General features: G+C 39.1%; 1 protein-coding gene across 1 annotated transcript in view; it reads right to left on the bottom strand.

The window, feature by feature from the left end:
- Positions 1 to 6,838, bottom strand: part of LOC106863896 (vertebrate ancient opsin-like) — a 77,155-nt gene extending 70,317 nt beyond the window's left edge. Inside the window, exon 1 of the mRNA XM_014893481.2 lies at positions 6,097 to 6,838. Coding sequence (XP_014748967.1) covers positions 6,097 to 6,448 — 352 coding nt within the window. The 5' untranslated portion in view covers positions 6,449 to 6,838. The remainder of the gene's footprint in view (positions 1 to 6,096) is intronic.
- Between the last annotated feature and the right edge of the window lie 19,736 nt (positions 6,839 to 26,574).

The raw sequence follows: 26,574 nt of genomic DNA, 5'->3' as shown, positions 1-26,574 counted from the left end.
TATGGTGTCATTATTTGGAACTATGCCAATAGTTCTGTATCCTTTTTATCACTTACAAGTCTGTAAGTTTCATTTGCTTACTGGACTGGAAGACTGCTCAAATGCTTCCTAAAAAGAAAAAGACATAGAAAATGAATGTCATGAGTTATGAAACTGTCACTTGGTTACTTGGATGTGAACAGCCAAAGATAACATCCTCTCTCTGGCATACTTCAGGGGCTACAAAGGAAGCTTAAAAGTTTCCCCAAAAATACCAGATTCTGTTCAGCTGTGTCAGCATGTGGATGGTCTTAACAGTTCCTAGAGATTGCTAAACACATAGTTTAAAATAATATGATTTAATAGCCCTTCACAAGTCTCTGATGTGTGAACAGTTTGCACGTCAGCAGTGCAGATTTGGTTTTCTATTGATTATAAAAGAAGCCTTGGGGTTTGGAAAATGTCTGATTTTATTCAGACGATTCTCATATGTCTAAGGGGTTGAGCATTTCATTTTTTCCATGTAAGTATGGCCCTGAGAAGTGTATTTAATAATATACAATTACCTCATTAATTAGTTATTTAAATAAAAAGTATAGCAGGCTAACTTCAGTTTCTCTAAAGAGGAGATGCCAACAGAGGAATTTGGATTACGTATCTTCTTAATAACTTTTATTTTTTTGTTTACTATAAAGATCTAATGTATTATCAGGTGCTGGAAATTACATAGAAAATTTCAGGACAAATTGTCACTTGTTACACTGTATTAAAGTAACTAAAGACCTCTAGGTCCTGACAGCATTTCTCCTTTTCTTTTTAGATAAAGGAACTTTAACTTTTGACTTACTCCCATGAGTCAAGTGCTGGTTTTTCCCCTCCTCTGTTTGAACCAGCAGATTATTTCTGATACTGACCAACTACTGAGGAAAGTTTGCATAGGTCACAATGACTGCAGGCATAACAGAGTCTAGGCACTTCAAACAGAGAATGGTTTCAGGGTCTGTTGTAGAACTCTGTTTTCCTAAGCATTATGAATTACTTGTGTTTGCTACCAACTTTATTTTTAGAAATATCACCCAAGAAATATCCCATCCCAAGCCCACTGGAAAAGGAGCAATCAATTATCAGTGGGCAGTTGAGGAGCTGCTAAGAGTGGTTTGCACTGGGAGATGAGTACTTGCTGCATCAAAACTCAGAAAACATCAGATGAGTTCTTGCAGGATCAAGCCAATTGAGATTATGTATTTTCTGTGGAAAAAAAAAATGTATCTTTTCACAGAAGAGTCATTTATTACATCTGAAATCTCAAGTGCATCCCATAAACAGAGAGTTTCCAGTATGATGGAAATCTATACTCTAAATGTACCTTATTTTAATGCAGTGAGTCTAAGAAACAGCATATAAAATCACGGTAAAATACTAAAAAGAAAATCATTTGTTTAAGGCCACAAGGCAGCTGAACTTTAAAGCAAAATCATGAGCAGCTCCATTTCTCATTCATTGTGTTCTCTGGCAGTTTACAAGGGAATAAATCAATAACTGCTTTATATGACTGAAAAGATTATCTACCCATAGAGTTGAGTACAGGGTTTCTAAAAAGATTAAAGTCCTCATTTAGGTATGACCTTGAGTTATCAGTGGACATTAGGACACATCTACATGCCTTACTTCAGTTCAAATAAGACTGTAGCCCTCTGCTGCACCCAGCACTGACAGGATGCTCTGTGGGAAGACAGACATCGAGTCACACAGCTTTTGTATGACATAGGTATCTCAGGCTCCTCTAGAATAGTGATGTTCTTTTACACAACACTATTCAGAATTCATTTTTTACAATGAAATATTGGAAACAACTTCTCGGGCAAGCTGACAGGTATTTTAACCACCATGAAGGTTAAGAAAGAGAAAACAGCCAGCAGACACCTGAAAACAAGAGCTAAGAGTTCAATAGGCACAAAAATTTCCCTGCTAGTAACGTGCCTTGGAACTTTTCCAGCATTAGAATCTAGTGTTGGATTTCTGGTACCAGAGACAGCTTTGTCTTTCTCATATGTATCAATTTATTTAATATTTTATCCTGATATGACATGGCATAAGAATGAACTCCAGAAGTCATCTGAGCTCAAATTCTGCCTGTCCTACATGTTTGGGAAGTTTACATTAGTGCAAGTATCTCGGGAAAAGACAGATTTTTTCTGAAAGTTTTCATCTGTCCAGAGATTTGAAATGTTTAATAAGGCACTGTGCAGAGACTACTTGTGAGATGGTCAAAACTGCAAGACAAATTTAATCTTAGGATGGCATATCACTTCCTGTGTATGTGGTCTCTATGGGAATACCTTAAAAATAATATATTTTTCCTAAATTAAAAATCTAATGCTTAGTAATTTCATGATATATTTAACCATCCTTTTTTCACCTTGCCTGCAAAGTTTACTGAGAGCTCAGCTGTGAAGATAGATCCTATCCCTGTGTCATTTTCCATGTTTGCTTAAATGTATAACCATGAGCCTGTCAAACCTTGACGAAGTGGTGCGTAATGGCAGCAAATTTTAAAAATCCATCCATTTCCCCAGCTCAGTGACGTTGCAATTTCCACTGCAGTGACCTACTTAAGAGAGCTGCAATCAAGGACGAGCACCAGGGTAAAATCATTTGCTCTGGGAACAGGCTGTGCTGTTTCTCTTCTAGCTCCATTCCTGGTGCTTCCCCAACAGCTCACACTTCCATAGCAGATCTCACAATATTTAATTTTCTCCTTAAAATCCCCATTACATGCTTATTGATCAGCATTTCCACTTCCCATTAGCTTCCAAACCTTGTGCTTTCCATGTATGGTTTGAAATCACAAAGCAGATATAGGGATAGCAGCAAGTAATTAAACCAGAAAACTACACTTTATCCATAATCTTTCTCCAGTGTGCCCTTGGCAACCCCCTGGTGTTCATTCTTGGGTCATGGTTTTTCAGTGCCTGGGGTAGGCAATGGATTGCCTGGTAAATTGCTTACTCGATTTCCCACTAAGTGACATCAACGTACATAGCACTGCCAATACTGCTGGAAGGGGATTTGGATCTGCTTTCCAGATCACATCCCAGGCATGTGATTTTAAACAAGGTAAGATGGTTTAGAGGGGAAAAAAAAAAAAAAAAAAAAGAGTGATCTCTGACCTTGCATTTACATTTGAAACAAATCTCAGCTTCCTACTTCACTCTCTCACGTTTCATCTAAGCCACAGACCTGAAGGATTACACCTTCATTCTCCATTAGGTTTAAAAAACAAAAGAGGCTTTCACCATGTCATAAAACAAGTGTGAGAGAGAAAAATGTACTTTAAAATACAGTTCTTTCAGAAGATTTGTACGAATGAACAGTATTTATAAATATTTAAATAGTTTGAATTTGGCTTAGGTGCATCTCACACATCATGAAATAATCAAGAAGATTAGTTGCCCACTTAAAGTTTCTCCATGATCTAGAAAAATACTGCAGTTAGGAAAAAAAAAAAAGGTATGTATCTTCATTTAGTACAAGAAAGTGCAATTATAGTGGGACCAGTGAACTTAGAGCATCACAGAATCATCAAGGTTGTAAGAGAACTTCAAGATCATCTAGTCCAACCAGCAACCCAGCACCACCATAATTACCCCAAAACCATATCCCTAAATACTTAACATCATTAACACTTAACATCATTAACATTATGTTCCTATATTCCTATACTGCTTTTATCCTGGTAGGATCATCTATCCCATGACAAAAAAACCCAAACCCAAACAGATAAGAATATTGAAGCATTTATTCTTACCATCTTCATGATGAACTTCAGTCCATCTTAATTACCTTTCCTATTACACATCTCTATTCTGGATCTTGAGGATTAGGGCCCTTTCTCTTATCTTTGATGGTTCAAAATCAGACATGAGGTACTGAGGAGGGAAAGCTAATTTTTTAGCTAATAAAGGTATGAGATTTCTTTAGGAATAGCTAAAGGACAAATAATGATATTTATCAGCAGATAAAATTTGTTTGTAAAGACACATAAATGTTAGGCAACCTGCTATTATTATTTGCTTTTACTCATGCTATATCCCAATCAAAATTTTTAAATTTTAACTCTGCAAGCAAACTTCTTAATTATGCCCTTTATACACACTAATGAAAGAAAAAATATGAGTGCTGCAAGACTTTCACATAAACTATACACGGTCTAATAAATACCTGCATTTAGGCTGCCTCAGCTTCCCAGGACACCCCACTGACAGCACCAACATCACTCAGAGGAGCTGAGGTCACCTTTGGCATTCTGGGTTTTGCTGCTTTGTTTGCTTGTATGTTCCTATCTAATCAATTTTAAGAATTATAGCAGAAACAATCACATGAAAACAGAATCACATGAAAACAGAATCACATGAAAACAGAAAATAGCACAGAAATCTGCACTCCTGCCATGCATCCGATTCATACAGATCTAACTTTGAAGAATTATTCCACAAACAGAACACCCTGAGAAAAACTTACCCATTTGCAGATTTAATTCCAGAGTCAGTAGGATGGTAACTCATGTATCCAGACAGAAGCCAGCAGGCTCAAACGGGCACCTTTAACCTACCATTTTTCTAAGCCCTTGAACACCCAACTCTTTTTCCCTCCCCTCTCTTCAAATGTTATTCCCCTCTCTGACTGGTAAATAATAAAATAATAAAAAGAAATCTCAAATAATAGGAAAAAAAACCCAGTTCTAACGTTTTTCTGCCTGAGAAAACTACATATAGAAATACTGGAATTCATAAAACACACAAAAACGGAAACAACACCTGGAAGAAGACGTGTCATTCTGCTCAGTACAAACTCACCTAAAAACAACCTACCAAAACAAGCCAAGGTACTGTTGACCATATTTTTGGATGGCCAAAGTAAGTGCTCTTATATTACAGATCATTACTAACTCCTGAGACTTCACTTTGGGCAAAGCAGCAGTTTCCCAAAGGAAGATGCCAGGATGAGTTAATAGTCATGAGTGGAGCACACATTTGAGGAAGGGACAGGTACCACACCACTGGAAGTAGCAAAGAGTTTGTAATTCAGGTAGAGAACATGTTTTTGAATCCACCACCTATTTTACATCAAAATGTGCTTGGGTCAAAGGGCCTACACAGGATGTGCTGCAGTCCAGGGTGGGAGAAGAGCCAGGAATGCCTTTGTCCTGTCCTCGCAGCCTGGAGGCACCAAAGCAAGGATGTAGAGCAAGAGGGAGCTGTGCCAAGTCCCCTGGCCTGGGTTAGATGGGTATCACATCTAGACATGCATCCACAGGCCAGTTCATGCTTTAGTGGATCTTTTGATGAATGTAGGATACATGAAGAAAGGGTCACTGCTTGGTAATCTCTTGGAGGGATGAAGGCTGCCCTCTAGTCATTGTTCTTTATATTCTTTCAATAATTAAAAAAAAAAAAATCCAGTTACAACACTTATATCTACCAGTGAAAAAAGATGGCTGCAAAAAAATTTTGTCTGGACAGGAGAAGAACATTGAATACTTTTCCCATCACTTCAGACAAATCTATTCCTGCAACTTAATTTTCTATTAAAGCTGCAAGCAGGCAATTCTAAAATAAAGATTTTGCTTTGCAGAAGAGAAATCATCTAATGATGAGAACTCACTATCTGGGACATGAGGAATTAATATAATAGATTGAGAGATAATTTAAAATGGTAAATTGAGTACTTTCAGGAGGCTTTGTTCATGACAGAAACTGCACTGAGGGACCTGTAGTTCAGCAATGGCATATATTTTCCTGAAAAAGTGCGAAGTATATATGTTCATACAGTTAATCACACTCTCTCCAATGACTTGCCTTTTTTTTAGATTCCATTTTTAGCTCTTAAGAAATAAGTAATTTTTAAGAATGAGAAATATTTATTAGATCAACACATCTCTTTTTATTAAAGTATTTTTTCAAAATGTTTTAAACTATGTAGGTCATTTGTGCTTGACCATAGCAAGGCAATAAAATTATCCTTCTGTTCACCACAGAAGAGCATTTAGCTCCCTAATCACATTGCTTCATGCACCAGTGTTATGAAGGATAGTAAAAGTCATAATTGAACTCTTACCAAAGCAGGAATTGACAAAGCCATACCACCTACAGCCATGGTCCCCTCCAATCCATTTGCCACGGATGTTGGATGCAAAACTGAGGGTAGTGCCCGAGATGCACACTAACATGTCACTGATGCTGATGTTCAGGAGAAGCATGTTGACTGGGTTACGAAGGGTTTTAAACTTGCAGAAGAGGATGAGGACAATCAAATTATTCAAGAAACCAAAAAACAAGATTAATCCAAGAAAAACAGCCACTATTGTATGCCCACTTCGTGAGAGTCCAGCTCTTGGCTCAACAGGATCTGCAGGTGCACCAAAGCTCAGGTTATACGTCCAAGTGTGGTTCATTTCAGACTTTGTCATGGATCAGTGAGGGCAGAGATGCTGGGTGCCCTTTGCTGAAGTTCTCCAGCAGTTTCCCAGATGTCATTCCATCACAGATTAAATCATCTCAGGAGCCTTGTGGTCTTTGCTCAGATGAGATATGTCTTAGATGGTTATTCAGGTGTGAAACACTATTACAGCACAGGATTGTTTTCCTGCACTGTGTCTTTCCAGGACTCTGCTCTGCAGTAACTCCAGGACAGCAGAACCAAGTGAACAATCACCTCAAATTCATCTTTCTTATCTAAACCTAGGTTATATTAGATGATCTTTTCTGATGCTCAGAATAGAAGGTTTCTTAAAAAGATGCTTCAGCATGGTCTCCTCCTTCAGAGCAAATAGACAGCCCTATGCATGGCAGCTACCCTCCTTTCCTCTGACAATTGGTGTCTTTCTGAAAATACAGATAAAACAAATGGTTAAAACCAAACAACTCTTTCCACACAAAGACCAAAAAATAGGTACATAATTTACTAACAGTTCCTCCTGTTTTGAATTGTAACAAATATCTCTCATTCTTCTCAGTTTTCACTCTGATTTTTAACAGAAACATCAGTTTGTTTACATTTCCTTGGATGTTTTAAGCAATTTTTCCCTAGCTCACCGTTTAGCATAGAGAAGGTCGTTTCCACCTTCCTAGCAAAGTTCCTCACACGAGAAAATGCACAGCAAAACTCGTCTTTTGTATCAGCTTCCCCAAAGAAAAACTCTGTCTTCCTCCACATTAAGTCAATCTACACCAAGTGAAGTTTCATTCTTGACTTGACCGTAATTAAAATGATGACAAACTTAGGAGGAGAAGGTATTTCTTTACCCAGAAAGAAAATTATCAGATGCAGTCCCTCAAGCTCTCATGTGCACACAAAGGTTTGCAGATCTGTGGTAACAATATCTCTCCTCCCACATTTACCAGTGAACAGATGTCCTCCTTTATTATTTATAAAGCAGCCAGACACCCAAAGCCTCACATCTCTCTTAGCACAGGCATAAATTTTACCCACATGCAGTGAACACATTGTTTGTGTACTTTGTGAAACAATAGTGTTTAATGTGGATTCATAACTATGCAGCCTACTTTCTCTGTGATTGCAGGCAAATTCTGCACAGAATTTTGCATTAAAATTGTGTTTGTATGTGTATATATAAACACACATATATATATATATATATGCATTTCCACTCCTTAGTGCAAAATGCATGATACCCATAGCTTGTTGGACTAAAAAAATATGAAAATTTCTCTTTCATGTGTCACATACTCCTAGAATGATTGCATGCCTGTTAAAATAGAGCAGCTCCTAGCTGTTGTTTTCTGGAAATTGTCTTGTAGAAAAACATGTATTTAACAACTGGAAAACTGAGAGTTCAGTTTACTGACGATTCAGAGTTGTTTGCTTTTTTCTTTTATATTTTTGTGTCATGGTAAGCATTTAGAATAAGTATTTTGTCTTTTTATTTTTCTCTACTTTCACAAGTTCACTCTGCTAAATGAAGTGGTTTTGAAGTCTAACATATACAGACTGTCTTAAGGTTTTTTTTCTGGTGAGTAAATTATGTACACTTCACAGACCTACTGTTTGGTCACTGAGAATCTGAAACACTGATGCTTTCTGATTTTTTTCCTCCCCCTTTAGGAGGTACATGGTAATTTATGTTGGAAAGGGTCCCAGGTAGCATATCTAAGAGAAAGAACTTTTTAAGTCCTCTTCCTACAATTTTGAAAAAAAAAAAAAATCTCCTACTGAATTCTGGTTGCAGGTTGTAGAAGAAAACCAACTGGTTACTCTAAACTTACTTGTAATAGTGTTTGAAAAAACAATGTTAAAATTTAGTGGAACAAAACCCAAACCTTAACATTTTCTTGAGCATTTTTCCTACGAGAACAGGCTGAGAGAGTTGTGGTTGGTCAGCCTAGAGAAGAGAAAGCTCTGGAGAGACCTTGTTGTAGTCTTTCAGTACTTAAAGGAGACTAAAAAATGGGGAGAAATTTCTTAGCAGAGCCTGTAGCAAAGAGGTAAGGGTTTTAACTAAAGGAGGGTCAATTTAGGATCAATAATGAAGTGTTTTACAACAAGGGTGGTGAAACACTGGAACAGGTTTCCCAGAGAGGTGTTTGATGCTCATCCCTAGAAGTGTTCAAGGTGAGGTTGGACAGGTCTCTGAACAACCTGGCTGAAATGAGGATGTCCTTGCTTATTGCAAGGAGGTTGGACTAAACCTTTAAATGTCTGTTCTATGAGTAAAAATATAGCTCAAAATATAAATAATAAATTCTAGGTCTATAATACAGTTATCCTGCATTCTTAAAAACATATCAAGAGTTCATATTTATGATGCTTATAAAAGGACATTTACTCCCTGGATGGGACTCAGCTGACTAAAATTGAGCAGTGTGACACCAGGTGTGCAGGCACAGCCCAGTGCCCAGGTCATTTCTCCAGTGACCACCACTCACACAGCTTTAGCTGGGCAAGTTCTGCCCTGGTGTGTTGGGAAATGATACCTTAATGCACGGGCAAGATGAGCAGGTCCTGAAAGTTCAGTGAAAGATACATTCTAAAATGTTAGTACCCACACTGTGAAGGTCAAGCCATGCTGCTACTCGATATCAAAAGATGACAAACATGATGCACAAAGATGAGCTTCAAAAAGTTTTGGGTGAATTTAAGAGGGAGAGATCTGCAGAGGAAGACATCTGAAGATCTGGGCTATGTGGAAGTAAGTGTCTTTTTAGGAGCTCATATATAAAGTGCTAAGTTTTTTACACTTATGCATGAGATAAAAATTAAATGCAGATTTCAAAAAAGCTTCTAAACTCCCATGCTAATCCCTTGAAGAATGAGTCCAAGTTTACCTAATGCTAGCATTTAACTGAATAATACACATTATTGTTGAAATAAACTTGTAGATGAGCTTTTGTGCTCAAACGTTCACTTGATTTTCCTTTTTTTTTTTTTTTTTTTTTTTTTCCTCCAGAGAGATATCTTGGTTTAATAGAGGTTACTCTGGAACTCTATTAACCCCATCTTAGAGGTGACACTCCCCAGGGCTCTGTGAGACAGCCCTCCCAACTCCTAGCAAACTCAGGAGCTTGCAGGATTGCCAATTCTGCTTCTCAAAAAATGTTAAAAAACCCCAAAACAATAAAACCTATGGTTCCATCCAAGGCAAATAAATGAGCATCCAGTTTGTCCCCTTGAATTTGTCAGAGTTGACAAGGAATGGAAAACATACCCAAAGTGATACAAAACATATGGCCAGGTGAAATGGGCCAAAAGTTTGTTTAATGTCACCAGCTATTAAATGCTGCATCTGGTTAACTGGTTCTGACAGTAAAAGTCTAAAGATGCAGCGAAACAGACACCCATCACTGCTTGTATTCCCTCTGAAGTTGTCTTCAGAGGAAAAAAAATAAGGTTTCAGAAGATGTTAGATCAGCTTCTGGGAGAACAGGCTTTAATACTGAGAGTGAGAGGCTTCTTTTCGCACTTGACACCACACATTAGTTTGATCAGTGAAGCTGGTTTATTTCCTTTCTCACTTTGCTCCCAAATAACTCATTGAACACATTAGTTTCACGGGTTTCTAGCTGGGAGATTCTTTACCATCTTCTCTTGCTACATTGTGCAACATGCCAAAGATTATGCTTAATTCATTTTAAATATTTAAAATCTGAAGAAAACGCATAAAATAAATAAGATCAAACTTCATATTACTAAAAAATCTTACCCTTTTCCACTATATCTACATTATTCTCTTGGGATATAAAGGAGCTATAAAAACCTCTTATATTTACATATCCACACAACTTAAATCAACTTCTTGTTTAGTTCATATAAAAATGAATTTTAAAATAGTGGTTTTCCTTCATTTAAGAACTTGTATTTCTAATTAAAAGTTACATTAAAAAACAAACAAAAAAACCCCATCTAAACCAACCCCCCTATTTAACATTTCAAAGACAATCCCAGATGCAATTTTATGAAGGAAGAATAACTTTCTTGATCTGCTGACAGAATTATGAAAGGAATAGTGTCTTTTTAAGTTGACATACATTTAACCTCATCTTCTAGATGAGAAACTGAATTATTTTTAACTCAAAACATCCAAAAGCAGAGGTATCAGCTAAAACGATTCTTTTAAAACACAGCTGAAAGATGTGGGTCTTCACGGGACTTCACAACACTGAAGTCAGAATTCCCCTCTCTTCTGGACTATTTTTTCAATGCCCCAAGCCACACTTCAAGATTTCAAGAGATCCAGAAAGAGGTCTTTAGAGCTAAGCTAGAAGACTGGGAGGAGATTATATGGCTCAAAAGTTTCAGTATCTCCCAGCTCCCAAAACCTCCAGTCTGTGGAAGAATCTCTTATATGCAGATCAACAGATTTACTTTCAGCAGTTCATGTTCATGACAGACAGATATGGAAACAAGAACAATGAATAAGTACAGAACACATGTGATGAAGTTCACACGTTTGAATGTCGCACTATTTACTCAAGGGGAAAATCTAAGTGTGGTAAACCCCTGCTTTTGAAAAAAAACCTACTTTCATTTAGTATATTTAAAGTTAAGGCAATCTCTCTTACGCGCAAAGGAGAAGTCTATGCTAAGAGTAGATGAGACAGACCCATTCCTGAGCTGGGTTGAAGCCATCAGCAGCATCTCAGAGCCCGAGTCGGGACTGCAGAGGGGACTGAAAGCACCTCCTGAACGCCCGGGCTCACCCCGGGTTTCTAAACAGTGCACCAAGCAAAAGCCTCTCCAGCCAACCTCCGCTTAGGATTCTTCTCCCACAAACTTTCTGACTTTCTTTTGGGAGGGGAGGGTGGCACAGAACACTGTAAGAAAAACCCACCTGTATCTTTCATCCGCAGCGACCCAAAGGGAAAACAGCCACCCAAGTCTCCGGCAGACACGTCCCGAGCGGCGGCAGCAGGAGCCCCGGTACCGCGGGCTGGGATGGCCGGGATGGCCGGGATGGCCGGGAGCGGAGCGCCCGCTGCCCGCGGAGCCGCAGGGCGCTCAGGCTGCGCGGGATGGAGCCCACATCTTCTCTTTCTCCTTCCCCTCCCCGGCGGGCTGCGAGGACACCCAGCCTCGAGAGGGCGGGGGAGAGCGAACAGCTGTTTCTGCTAAATTAAAGAATAGGAGCGAGGCGCATCCCGTCCCGCAGCCCAGCGAGCTCCGCCCGCGCCGGGGCGGTGCCAAACCGGGGAGCCCGGGACAGCGGGCACCCAGCGCCCCGGGATCCGCATCCTGCGCCCCGGGATCCGCACCCAGCGCCCGGGATCCGCACTCAGAGCCCCGGGATCCGCGCCCAGCGCCCCGCCATCCTTATCCAGCGCCCCGCCATCCCCACCCAGCCCGGCTGCTCCTCCTGCACCGGGATTCTCCCCCATGGCATCCCTGGGGCTGCCGCACGGCGGGCTGGGCGCTCTTTTTCACGCTTACTGCTGGGAAACACTTTTTTTAGTTTTGTTAAGCAGGCGGGTATAAACACCTGTCGGCAGCGGTCTGGAGTGCAGTTTAAACACGTGTCAAAATGTGGCGGGTTTGACTTGACAGAACCAAAACCAGACGTGTCTTGTGAGTCATTTGTCAGTCATCTGCTTTGTCTGGGTTCTCCAGAAATCTTTACATTTTAAGCATTTACAGACTGAACAAGCACTATGGTTGCTGTGTGCTGAAACCAATGTTTTCAGAAGTATGCCTGTGTTTTGCAGAAATAGCATATGGCTTGAAAAACTATGTAGTACTGTGTCTTTCAGTCACTACTACTGCTTACTACTGTACTGCTCTTTGAGACACACTCCTCTGGTCTTTCTACAGAGGAAAAAGAATATGTGCCCATGGGGAATGAATTGCTGGATAAAACCACTGAGAGAAAAACATTCTAGTGTATACTTTGCTTTGTTGAACATCTCTTATATCTAGTTCTTGCTGAATTTCTAATTAGTTTTTTAAATTTGTAGATCACAGTTAAAGCCTGTAAAATTATCATCATAGTCATTAGTTCACCTAGATTTAACCTTTTATCACACTTGCAGCTTTTTCACCATCTCTGGCTTTAAGACAGGCCAGCCAATGCACATATTGTTAGAGAAAACCAGTCCAGCAAAATAAAGGTGCTGTGAAGTTTATTCATAAAATTTTTCCCCAGTGGAAGCCTAAGCAGGCCTCATATGTTGTATTGATAACAATATTTTATTCCAAAATTCAGCCTAAGTAAAACTATTTCATTAAATAAAATAAGAGTTTTCTGAATAAATTAATCAGGAAAATACTAAGTACCATAATTTTTAGAAAACTCACCGTATTACAATTTTGCTGATTAGAAACCAACTCATTGATTGCTTATAAAGAATGGCAGCAGATGACAAAGACATTGGCCTGGATTACACATTTAGATGTTTTGGATAGCACAGTTTGTGAATTTGGAGAGAGAACACTAGAGCTCAAGATGGAAATTGCTCATAATCTCCTTATTCTGCAGAAATCATAGGAAAGCAAGACTGAAAGCAGCTACTAAAATTTAGGATTATATATAAAAATACAGTCATTCCTGTTTTGGAATTACAATAAGAACATGTTACATCATATTAAAACCACTATTAAAAGATTTTTAAATCCCTTCAGAACAGTGTGGAAGAATATAATTTTAATTTCATATAAACTAAGAGAGAATTTGTGAGTCAAAGCCAAGTTTCTTCACCTAAAAGCAATTTTTAGGTTCAGTTACCCACACGGAGGTATCTAATGTGTTTTAAGACAACCTTGAAAATCCCATTCAACTCTTTTCTAAGAAAAGATAAGTCAGAGGAGTGTGGGTCTCCAAAAAGTGGTCTAATAAAATATATTATTTGTATTAGAGGCTAGAAGCTGTATGCATAAGGCTTGTCTACTTTTACAAGTATATTATCTGGCCTAATAAAAGATGCTAGAAATTTTGTTTAGAAACTTTACCTTACCTGCCTTTTGACTATCACAGCAAGAGCAATGTCAACCAATTCTTAGAGATCTTTTCCAACCTTAATGATTCTATGAATAAATGCTTAGTAGAGATTATTTTGAAGTTGCCAAAGAAGATTCTGTACCTTTCTATTCACAATTAATTCCCAGAGTCTTCTGCCATCAGCATGTAAGGCCACAGAAAAGCTCTCAGAAATTCAGACATAGTTAGAAGTTACCCCAGAAGGGAAGAGACTCCCGGTAACAGATGTGTGCCTCACTTCACCAGTGTAATGGGGGATGTATAAGGAATATCTTTCTTTGCTGCAGTAAAGGGGAAACTGAGGCAGCAAAAGGAACTTGTTCAAAAAGACAGAGTGGGAACTATGGAGAAACTTCAGGTTGCTGTTAGGGCTTTAGCCAACATACCTTACTTTTATGGAAGATGGAAGCAAGCTTACATTGTTATTCCCTCTGGAGATCATGTGTTTCTCTGACCTACTGTCAACCAGAAAGGACAGGGCTGACCAGAGCCAGACCAGGGATGGGAAAGCTTCACAGCCTGGTGAATAGCACAAGTTTCATCCTCCAAACCACTGCTGGCACCCCTCATGCTTTCCCATGGAAGTCAAGAGAGCATATATCGCTGACATTGGTCCTCAGAAGACAGATACTCAGTGCAGATGCTGATTGAAAATAAAAGAGCAGAGGAAAAAAGATCAAAGGACTAGAGAAGACAGGTCTGGCACTCTACATGTTTGCACTCTGCATGTTTGCATTTGGCTGGGAGAGCCTTTCTCCAGTGGAAGTCCCACACAGGTGTTCTCCATCCTAGCTTATTGACAGCACATACCCCAGAAAAACAGATTCCAGGCACTTGACTCTCCTTCCTAACTCTGTCAGCTCCATCATTCCCAGTACTCACACTGGAAAACAGGTGGGCCACAGCTTTACCCAGAGGCACCTTCTGTTTCCTTTGTTTCCTGGCCACAATAAAGGTGGCTCAGAGACAAGGATTTTGGAATGTTATTTTGCAGTATGCCAAATAATAAAGAATAAAAATCATCAAGATTCCCTCTGACAAAATGGACTTTTTAAAGGCCTGATTATTTAAGCCTTCAGTTTGCATTGCTCTGCTGGGGCACCACACCTTCAGGTGTGTGTCTGAATAAGCATGCAAGTGGCAGAAACAGAGAGGAATATTTGTGAGGCTCACTGTTGCATATTTAACTTCTGCAAGCACATCTGTTCACTGTGTACCCAGGAATTAATGTTAAACAGTATACAGCCTCCTTAACAGCCTCTGCTACATCTGCTTCTTTACAATCATACTATAACCCAACAGTTCTTTTCATCAACCATGTCTGCTTCCCAAATTCTTTTGTCAGTCCCTCTTGCACCTTGAGGAATTTTGCATCCATCTCATCAAAGCCAAGGGGCTGCAGAAGTCTATGACACCAGTCCAGAGCTCTTCACTCCTGAACCATTTTGTAATCTGATTTTTCTTGGAGGAAAGATTTTCTCCTGGACAATAGAAAGGGAACAAAACTTGTGAGTTTCCTGATTCTTATTCAGAAACCACTGCTTGAGATGAGGAAGACAAATTGCTACTTTTCTCTAGCTTTGTTCTGTCTGGCCACCCTGCCCTCCACCAGTGGTTGAGACAACTGCATACCAGTCAGAGCTTGTCAGTAATTTGGTAGGTGGCTGAGGCAATTTGCTTTCTAGTATTTTCTCCAGGTCAGCTGAAATCTGTTATCTCCCTACTCATAAGACCTGCCAGCAGTAATGTTAATGGAAAATACTGAGTAATTTGTCAGTCCAAGCTAGCAATGAACACAAATGTCAGATCTGCCACAGGGAGAAGGTAGGGCTCTGAGCTGTTTTGTATATCTGAACATGCTCTTGCCACAGTCTTAGTTTTCTTAGCAACTGCTTAGCTGTTCCTTTGAATCAAAGATGAATTTTTTTACAGTCGATAACATTTTTTGAGTAGATATATTTCATACTGGATGTGAGACTTGCTTCCTTCAACTGACAGACTGTTTTCAGCAAAAGTAAAGCCCACCAAGACCAGAATTAGATGCACAGAAAAATAGACTAGAGTGCAGAAAAGGATGAGGTCATCACAGAGAAGGACAAAATTACATGTATTGAAAGATTGGCAAGAGTCTTCAATCCGTTTCACAGTATGGAGGTTATCTGGTAACTAGAAAGTAATTTTTATATTAGAGTGGGAAACTCAGTTGTACCCTGTGGATATTTGCTCTTGTTCCTGGGCATTCTTGATAGCAGCTGTTTTAAGAGTCACTGATTTGGACACCAACCATCTGGGCCAAGCTGGTTCTCTACAACCCTGAAATATCTGATGCCATGTTTCCACTGCTGAACGTGCCTGTGCTACGCACTTAAAGTCAGTTCTGTTACTTCTCAACACTGATAAGGTGCATTTTACCGCAGACAGCTGCCCCCTTCAATTTCAGTAGGTTTTTTCACATGTATAGAGTGCTCTGGCTTTGTCTAAGCTACAGACCCACAGACACCTTCCATGCTGTCGGGTGCAAGAGTATAAACCTTGCTTAAGATCCACACAAGATCTCAGCTCACAATTCCTGACTTCTGCGTTTTGGTTTAGGAGGAGAACTGAGTGTAAAAATCAGCTGCTTGTCCTGAATTACCCCATCCACATCCTTGGGCTGGATTCCCAGGAGCCACAGGGCAAGCAATGATGGGCTGAGATATGGGCTGAGCCATGTCAGTGCCGTGACTGAGTAGTAATGGAGATGGTGGGATAAAGGACACAAAGGGTTTGGGATCTCTCCCCTGGTGTTCTGGGTGATATAAAGGGTCCTGTCCATGCTCAGGACTTAATTTGGTGTAGAGGTACAACTTTTGCCCTTTAGATCCTTGTGTTCTTGATGATGAGTACCATATTCTTTTATCATTATTTCCTTAGTAAGAGGAGATGCTTATTGTTGGACTTTTTTGTTTCTTTCTTTTTTTATTACCTAAATCTCTAGTGTCCAGCTTAATTTGTTTCTGTGACAATCAAAAGTTTCATTTATAAAAGCTTTTACTTAAAGATGCTTCAAGCATAACACTAGTTAAAATTGACATGAAAAGTTCAGGAAAAGAGCTTCAAAATACTGGTTGTGTGTACTATGCTTTTTTTTTTTTTTTTAAGCTAAATTAAGGAAACGTCAAATTATGTAAATCTGGAAGCCTCAGAAGTTAAATTAATTTGAAGTAACTACAGGCTTTAAAATGGAACAATGTGCAACAAGCCCAACAGTGGATATACTCATTTGATGTATACACACATAAAAAGACACATTTTGCATCATTCTGAGAATTTCATTAATATTTAAAAATCTGGCTAGGGACTCAAAATTACTAGCTGCTAGATTTTCCTATATAAGTCAGGAGCAGAATCAATTTTTCTGAAGTGCTGTCCCATTCTTGTCTCTTTCTTAACAATTGGTCCTGGAGGGGTAGTTTTTCCATCAACTCATTCTGTTTTCTGAAGGATGAAAATTATTTCCATCCACTTTAAAGCAAAGCACAGTCTGTCAAAGCATAGTAACAAGATTTGCAGTGCAACGTAAACGGAACTTCTTAGGAGCTGTTATCTCAGAGAATTTTAAAAAAATATTTTCAGCTCCACAATTCTCATTATTCTGGTCACTTCCAATTCATGTATTTAGCACTCCAGTGTATCCTTAAAAAAAAAGGAACTCCTTATGGAAATCTTCCTCCTTTGCTTACAATTCCCTGCAGCAAAATGTTTCTCTGCTAGAAAACTGTGTACCAGCTGGACCCAGATTTCATTCTTATCAAAATTATAAGTGGAATTTGAAAATGCAACTCTCATATGTCTTTTGGTTGCTTTACCGCCACCTTTTTTTCCCCAAGGGTCTCTACCACACTTTCTTTTCCTTACTCTTCCTGTATTACCCTTCTTCAGGTGAAATCCCAAATCTTATAAGCCTGTGATGGAGTGGGACTAAATCTTGACTTTCAGTTTTCAGGATAAAATTTAAGTTTAGCTTAATAAAATTTTTTTCCCCCTCTGAAATTTTAGTGGTAAAAATATAAAGTTGGTGCAAATAGAAGACAAAGATGGTTTCATTCTCAGAATGTTTCTCCCAGAAAAATGTATCCCAGAAAAAAAGATTATGTCCTACAAAATTATCAATTACATGACATTTTCTACCACTCAGGAAAAGCAATGTTTGTCATATTTCTGAATAACTTGTTTATGAATCTGTAGCAGATGATAGCTTTGCAGCTGGTCTGTGGAGACATGATGAGCAGTGAAAGTAATGGTGTCTTTATTTTTATTAAATTAAAAGTCAGTTTTAATTGGTCAATGCTAAGGATGGATTTTGTTCTGTGAGAAATTGAGAGAGCTGCTATTTCTCTGATTCCAAAATTAGAAATCTACACTCTCACATCTTCATTAAATACCTATAAAATTAACGCTAGCTTTCATTCTTCATGAAAAATTTATCTATGCATCAAGTTAATATTTGACATAAATTGTCTATCAGCATCTGCCCACACAGTTCACATCTATCTCCCAGATGTAGCCAAGGCATAATTTGTGCTTAATTTACAGAAAAAAACTAATAACCATGTTAGAGGTATTTCAGAGTGTTAAACAGTCAGAAACATGTTTTAAGCGGGCACCATTAATAAAATATTTATTTGCTTTCTATTTCCCTTTAGATCCAGCTGTAGAACAAGGTTTTGCAGCAGATGTAACACACGCTGCCAACAGGAGCAGCTGTGTTACGTAAGACCAAGGTTTCTTACGAAAATCAGTAGATTTTTTTAGCAAGATGGCAGCTGTTTTTTCTTGGCATTAGTGATTACAAATCCCTAAGAGAATACTTTGGAGGCTTTATGACAATCCTGGCCAAAAACATAATTGAATGAGATTGACATTCACATTCTGCAAAAACCAATTTGCTGAATACTTGTCTTGTTCAATAGTTAGCATTGCTGCTTTCTGAAAACAAGAAAAGACATCTCCATCAAATATCTGCCAAGCCTGTGCCATAACTTTAACCATAACCAGCAAGTCCACAGTAGAAAAGGTTGGTTGAGGAGACCAGCCATGTGAACACCTGTGTGGCAAACACCACATGAAATGCCCAATGTTTTCCCAATGTTTCCTTCCTTGTCTCCCCAGAGGAAGGCCAGGACACACATCCCTTGCACTGGGATCTGCTACAGGGTGTGATGGCAGGATTGCTCTGATATTTCAGGATATGTCCTCAGACAAAAATTATTCTCCTAATCCAGAGTAATGACCCAGATTGCAAATATTAATGGGTACTCAAGCACCTGGACTGGGACTCTGAGGTTTCTGAAAGTCAGCTCTGCTTTCTTGATTTCTGCCAGTGATAGCACTCAATTCCTGTCATCCATTGGGCTTGTTGAGACTTGAGAGAATAGGACTGTGCCAGAGGCAGGTATTACTACTGTGCCATCACCACAGCTTCTGTCATTTCATTTCAATTATGTTACCTGAGTGCAGCAGAGCACTAAAGTGTTGGTGCCTTTGGACTTTGAGCATCGAAGAGAATGGATTTCTTTGGGGTTTGATTTAGATTAATTCTCCCAGAACTGAGTTTATCTCGTCTTTGTGGTTATCTTAGTTGTGGTAGGGGAGGAAAGTGAGGTTGGGGTCTGGGGCTTGAAAGAAAAAATCTTCTCTCAGCCAGGTTTCTGCCAGGAATATGGAGGCACAGCACAGTATCTGTTTCCTCCTGGAACAGGGTGTTCCTTGGCTATAGCTACTCATATGGGTTGAGATGGAGCATCTCTTGCTGACTTACAGATTCAGGACTAGGAAAGGTAGACTTTAGCCTTTATGATCAAGTTAGGCTATATTTGATAAAAATATTAATAAGGCAAATATATACTTATGGAATAATACCTATATAAATCTGAGCTATGTATATTTAAAATGAGTACGCTTTGTAGATAAGTGTTATTTTGAGCCTGTCTCAAAATATATCAACTTACCTTACAGGATCCCTAAGTGCTTGCAGGAGGCACATCAGTGATAATTTTCCAAAGCCTGATGCATTCAACTCAACCACTAGCAAACTACAATTCCACAAATTCTACAAATTCTACAAAAGCCTCAAATACAGGTATATGCATGCAGGAATAATCCTTAACCTTGCAAAGCATAGGCTTTGGTTTTTCTCACAGAGTGAGTCCCTTGACAGTATTAGGAGGGTTGAGAAATATTTATGTCCTGGACTGGTGTTAACTGATGCTGGATGTACAACTGGCAATTACATTTTAACAAAATGTGGACAATTACTTTTTTTTTTTCTATTCACTCCTGTGCAAAAGCATAACAAATATTTGAATGGTACTGCTTAAACATCTCCTGGATTTATGGATTATTGTGTTCTGAAAACATATTTTTGCTGTAGCATGCTGCAGATCTCTGAGAGAGAAAAGTAACATAGTGTATAGTAGAAAAGCTTACTTAACATAAAAGAAATAAATGTTGGATTCCTGAATGTAAGGAGTGGAAACACAGCCTTGCATTTTTACTTGTATTCTAGGGTTTTCTGCCGTTAGATTAATTCTCCTGTGAATCTATCACCCCCACACTCATTAATTGTTTTTGCTGATAGTAGTTTACTTTTGGTTTGTTGGTTCATGCTTTTTCATTATGCAGGAAAAGAGACACTTTTTGTTCAGCACCCATGGGGTTACAGTGCATGACAGAGGACAAGGATAACGGGGTATGGCCCATAACAATACCCTTGGGAGCAGCTACTGCAGAAGTAGCAATGGTTTCTTGTCTTTCTGAAGGTAAAATCTTGTAGCAATTTTTCTACCTGTTCCTGTCGAGTGCAGCCAAAAGATGGCAGCATTTTATTCAGCATCGGGGTGTAGCCTTGGGACTAATCACATGCTGTAGCTCAACACCCTTTCTGAGAGGAAGCAACAGAAGTGTAACTCCTAATGGAGTAGACAGGATTTTGATATAATCCTTGCTGAATATTAACCATACCAAAATGTGCTTATAATGTAAGTAAGAATAATTGCTATTGTATTTTTCCAGTAATTTAACTTAAAACTGCTTAACTATTATTTGGAAAGATTGGAATCAGATTTATTTTCCACATACTTTTGTGTCTGCCATCAACTCACAGCTGTAGTCAGTCCTGAAATTCAATCTGTTAATTTTGGACATGTGAAAGGAGAGATGCAGAAAATTTTAATAACTCCATAGGAGTTTTCTCTTCAGAAACCTTTATAGATTTGTTTGTTAGTTAGTTTGTTTGTTTAATAATCACTTCCAGCAAACTTTCCATTCCCATGAGATGCAGATCAGCATTATTTCAGTCACAGAAATGTAGAAAGTGAGGCCAATAGAGTTACCCAGCTTCTTAAATGGTGCCCTCTTGGTACCGTTTACTTGGATCTCTGCATACATTTTTCCAAATGCCACAAAGCCCTTCTGCTGGTGTGAAACACATTTGAAACCCCAACCTGAAGTGATTCATGATGCACCAGAATTTTGTGTACATAATTCTAGGACTTTGTGTGCATAATTGCCTTTGATTCTGAACACATTATAAAGGGAGCTCAAACCCTTGCAACTAGCTTTACAAAATTGGTAGCTTAGCTGACACTATAAAACACATCAGGTTGTTTATATCTTAATTAGCAAAGAAAAAAAAAGAAGTATTTTTTTTCCTCCAGTTTTTTTTTCTCCCCCAAGTTTAACAACACTAATGGTTTTGCAGTTACTTTCCAGATGATATCTTGCAACCTTGTGCAGGTAAACCAGCTAATCAATGCCTGGAATATATGCACTTCATTAGTGTACCTGGATTTAAGGTCTTAGTGTGCAATAGCTGTAACACTGCTGACACTTTGTCTTAAAACCTTTCAGAGTTACTTGGCTAATTCAGATGAAGAAAACCTTCTTCTGTCATCTCTTTGCCTTGAGGCTCGAAAAGCCTCCTGAGCACTGATTGACATTTTGAGGCCTATCAAACTAATTAAGAGGGCTGAAATTTCAATGTGTAAATGCAGCCCTGGTGTTGTGTGCTGAACACTTCACATGTGATGCCTGGTAGGTGTCTGCACTTGTTGATGTTGGATCAATGCACCAGTCCTGGCTCCCAGCATGTGTGAACACATGCCTGTGCTTGCAGCAATGGCACTCAGATGAAAACTGTCCAAGCAGCCTGGAACTCATAGATTATCCATTACCATCACTGTCTGTAGTCCCCACAGGGGCTGTGGGCAAACAGTTGTCACCAGCACCATGCAGTAAATCTTTTTGTTTGCTGGTTTTCATAATCTTTTAACACTAGGGGGAAAATGCTTTCTGCTTAAAACAAATGGCAGGCTGTTTTGCACTGGAGAATAAAATTATTGCATAGGAATTTAAAAATTTTCAGCTGATCCAGACAGAGTGTAAAAGACCAGCCAAAGTTACTTTTACTAACAAGCAATGGATTTCAAGCTTTTGAGGAAGTCATTTTATAAGATGTTACAAAAATAGGTCACTCTACCAAAAAGGTGCTTCATATTTTATTGATGCCAAAACTTTATTAAAAATTATCACTGTGTGTAAGAGGCTCCTCAACCCCTATTATCTGTAAAACTTGCTCAAGTTTACATGATCATTACATCTTGGCTGTAGAGAAACTGAAAATAATCAAGGCAGAGGGGACCAGTGATGTGAACAATCATTGTGCTGAGCAGCAAGAAATTAAGGGGTCCTGTAAGTCTTCATCCCTGACCTGTGACCTAGCTAAGATGACATGACATAATTATCTGCTTTTTATTCCTTGAGGGGTCTGACTGCAACTTTCTTTGAGACAAAGGAGAATAATATCAGTTGTGCACACAGCTTTGGCCCTGTGAGGTTAAGCAGTCAAACTCTGGGCTGCTGAGGGGAAGCCAGGAAAAATAAGCAAGGTTATGAGTTTCAAAAGGGTTAATAAATTAAACTCAAGCAAAGAGGTATTAGAAAGTTTTCTATACCATCCATTGTTTTTAATTTGGTTATTTTTAGCTGTCAAAGGAAATCAGAGAGTAGCTGTGTCTGTTAGTGACACTGAAATAACAGTCTTGGCACATGGAATTAGTGAATCCACTTGAACATAATTCTCAACACAGAAAATATTGTCTAGAGATTTATTTATGGGCAATGAGCATAAAGAGCCTGTCCATTTGGCCAGCCAGAACCTCCAGTGGGAATGGAAGTGAAGTTGAATATTAGGGTCATCAGACCTCCAGCCACAAGCAGTCAGAAATAAAGCAAAGCTCTGGATCCACCTCTTTCTGCAAAGTGAAAGAAACACATTATTCTTCCTGAAAACTGGAGGACTGTTCTTCTCCAGTGCAGTTTTTCTTCTATTTGTAATCTAATTCCATCCTGTCCTGAATATGAATCACACCAGATTTGATGGAGAACACATACACACTTGATGCAATTTGACCCAAGGTTTCTACACACATAATTACTGGGAATCTTCCCCTAGGATCCATTCACATGGCAGCAACCTGAGAAGGTAAAAAATGGAAAATAAAATGATTCTACATTTTTCTATGTCACAGTCTTGTGCTTTTATGTGTATGTATATATCTACTGAGTTCTATCATTTTGATTTGGATGCAAAGTCCTAAAAAATGTCACTTATCAAAAAAACCTTGGTATGTTTATGTGAAATTCCAAGCCTGACACCAAAGCAACTGGACAGAAAAATGAAGGAACTAACTTCTCCTTTCCCAGTTTTTATGTCACTCAGGTGTTAAGAACTTGATTTTCTTCCATCTGGAAAATGAAACTAGATTGATGCACTTTTTCTCATTCCCAAAATTTTATAGCATATGTTTCAACAGGTTATTTTGTGACAAGCACTTTAATTTTATAAATATCTATATATACAGCCTCAGAATTACTGACAGACAGCTCTGAACGTTCATGAAAGTCAGTAGATTTAATCCACATTTTCAATGCTTACATAGTTTGTTCCTCATTTGCATCCTATTGCACCTAGAGCGTTTTCCCCACTGGAACAGAAAGCAAGCCACCTTTTATTTGTGTGAAATCTGAATACAGTGCCATAGGCATTACAAAATTTCACTGTTGGTTCTGTTTTCTCCATTATTTCACCTCTAATTATATTGGACCACCAAAGAAAGAGGTGTTACAATTCCACCTCAAAGTTCTACTGGCTTCATTAGCAGCCTGAATATCCATCAAGGACAAGATTTCCAAGATTTCCATTTATCATGAAGAATAATAGCTGCTTTTTTTTGGTCTTCTCAAGAGGACTGTCAGAAGAATATCAGCAGTTTCTAATAAAAACTGAAAGAGTACTGTTCCAGTTAAGTGGTTGAGAAATAAAAGCTACTAAAAAACTACCATAGATTGCTAAATTCCATCTTATTAGCAAGAGATTACATTTTCTTTTGCTGTCTCTCTGCATTTAACTTTCCTCACAGTATTTGCATTAGCAGTACAGCTAAAATGGGCACTTAACCAAATTACATGGTTTCAGTCATACATTTCTATTAAGATGAACTTTCTATAAATTAGTCAGATGTACTCTTGATGATTTTATGTGACTCCAGCTGCTAATTAAAAGTGGTGGTGACCAGCAGAGCCGGATGAGATCACGTCTCCTGTACCAATCAATATTCTCCTCCAGAAGCACTTTGTCCCTCCAAGCCTCTGCTGGAGTCATTGCTACCACTTCCATTGAGCTGAATGGAGGCAATCAAGTACGCTTAAAAAAACCCCAAAGTTTCCATCCAAAGAAAGGCTTGGCAGGGCTTGCAACAGCCAAATGCATGAATCTGAGACCTTTTACTCCATATCCACCAAAACCAGAAGGTTTCCAAACTTGTGTTCGGACGGGAAGTTCCTCAAGCCCTCTCTGGTTCTGTTTCTGCACCCATCCAGAGTGGTGCCTGCCAAGCAGTGAGTGGCTCACACTGGCTGCTGTCCCAGAAGTTTGCAGTCCCTGCACAGATTGCAGTGAAGAGCAGGGCAGAGACCCGGAGCTACTCACAGCACCAGCTGCACGATCACAGCCTGTGAGCATCGCTGAGCCCTCGTCACTCCTCACATGGCAGTCCCTTGTCCCTAACAGTACAAGATAGTTGTTCTCACCTGAACAAATTCAGCTAGAACAGCCTTCATCCAAGCTGGAACTGTCCTTGGATTCCTGGATTCGTCCTTGAGGGCTTCTTTTCCATTTACACTGAATGGAGCACTGTTTAAAACAAAAGAAGAATCTCAAACTTCTCCTCCATGAAAAGTGCACTTTTCAAGCACCTTCTCTTCACACGTGCTATGGTAGTTGTTGTCACCTTCCTTGGCAGTAGAGGGTTCAACTTCAGTGTTGAACTGGAGCTTTTCACACCTTCCCTGTGATTCCTTTTTTTGATAAATAAACACCATTCAATGGGGTCAGGCCAGAAGCAGGTGAAAAATGTTCCTAGGTCTGTATTTCCCCTTTTCCTTGCATGAGCTGTAGCTGCTTTGTCTGCCAGAGGCACACACTGGCCTGCTTTCATGTCATTTCATGCCTGGCTGGCAATGTCACCTATTTGGCAGCATCCTGCTGCTGTGAAAAAGCAGGTCATGCCAGGTGCTCTCCTGTTTGCTTGGTTCTCACCCCAAGGCACAGCACAGAGACATGTGCTGCTGCTCACAAACCTCCACACCTCTGGCACCATATAAGCATTCAGAATATGGATAACTCACACAATACAGGACAAAGATAAAAGGAATACCAACACTTTATCTTTTCTAAGTTTGAAAAAAACTTTAGACATTCCTGAGTTCCTACAAATGACAGCAATAGGTGCCAAGATGCAGGAGGTCTGCATATGTGCTCCATTTCACATCAGGGGTGTGCTTTTGGAGGAATTACCCCAATTGTCCTTACTTAACTGTACTTCAGTTTACATTTTAGAGGAATCTCTCTTGCACATGACTAACATATCTAGCATGCCTTGTCCTCAATAGCCCCCCAAAATGCAAATGGTGTGTAAATGAGATAGTCAAATCCAGCTGTTTCATTCTACAGGAATCTTCTCATTGCCCTCACTAACACAAAGCCAAAGCTGACTGCTCCCAGCCCTGACTGGGCACCTGAAGTGTCTTCAGCCACACCTGAGCTCAACCTTTCCCACCATGCAGCTCTGTCCCTTTCTGTGGGTGAAAAAGTTACTGGACAGTGACTTCACACCTGGATTCTGCTGGACCTAACCCTACATAAGGAGCATTTCTTGCCTTTTAAAATAAAATAAAAATAAATGTCACAAATGCCTTCATGCTGAAAAATTGGAAAATTCTCAAATCAAAAAGATGCTCCGGAAAACAATCTTTGAAGGAACCAGTCGTCCGATGCACACTGCACTTTAGCAGCCAAAGTTTTGTCCATAAACTAAGTTTTGGGATTTTTTATGATGAAACAGAGGAGGCAAGCTTTAGGAACCCTGTTTGGTCATTGCATTTCCAGTTTATCTTAATCTAAACAGCAAATCTCACAGCTACTTGTTAAAATAATATATGCTAAAATTATATGCCTTTTTCCTCAAAACCAGTAAAAAAATTGCATATATGAAAATCTGATAGACTGTAGACATTTTTTCTCTTCTGTGTTGGAGACAAAAGAATGTGTTGTTTCAGGGGTTTTTTTAACCAGTGCAATACAATACTACTGTTAATTTTTTCTGTCTAAAACAAGCCACCCATAATTGAGTCATAAAATTTTCCCACTGAACTGTGGGAAACCATTTAGAACATAAGATGACAAATAATGCTGTAGAGACAAAGAAAATCTATTACCAGTGCCAGAACCATCTGAAAATATCTTTCTGGAATGACTCAACAACCTAATATGTTCCATTTTTTGCTTTCCTTAGAAAACCTATTATTTCAGCTTCTCTCATAATGTGGTATAACTGAATCTTCACTCTGGTTTTTTTGACCCTTTCAAAAGGCTGAAAAGACTTTAGAACTGGGCGTCTGTGCATTTGGTCTTATGCCAACTTTCCTATTTTTGCATAAATGTTTCATCTTCCCATAGTATCTACTCCACTGAAGCAGTTTAATAGAGGAATTGTGTCCTTCCCCAGCCTTTT

Source organism: Sturnus vulgaris, chromosome 2 (genome assembly GCF_052056855.1).
Source record: "Sturnus vulgaris isolate bStuVul1 chromosome 2, bStuVul1.hap1, whole genome shotgun sequence".
Lineage (NCBI taxonomy): Eukaryota > Metazoa > Chordata > Aves > Passeriformes > Sturnidae > Sturnus > Sturnus vulgaris.
The sequence above is the reverse complement of the archived record's forward strand: the minus strand, read 5'-3'. Positions and strand labels throughout refer to the sequence as shown.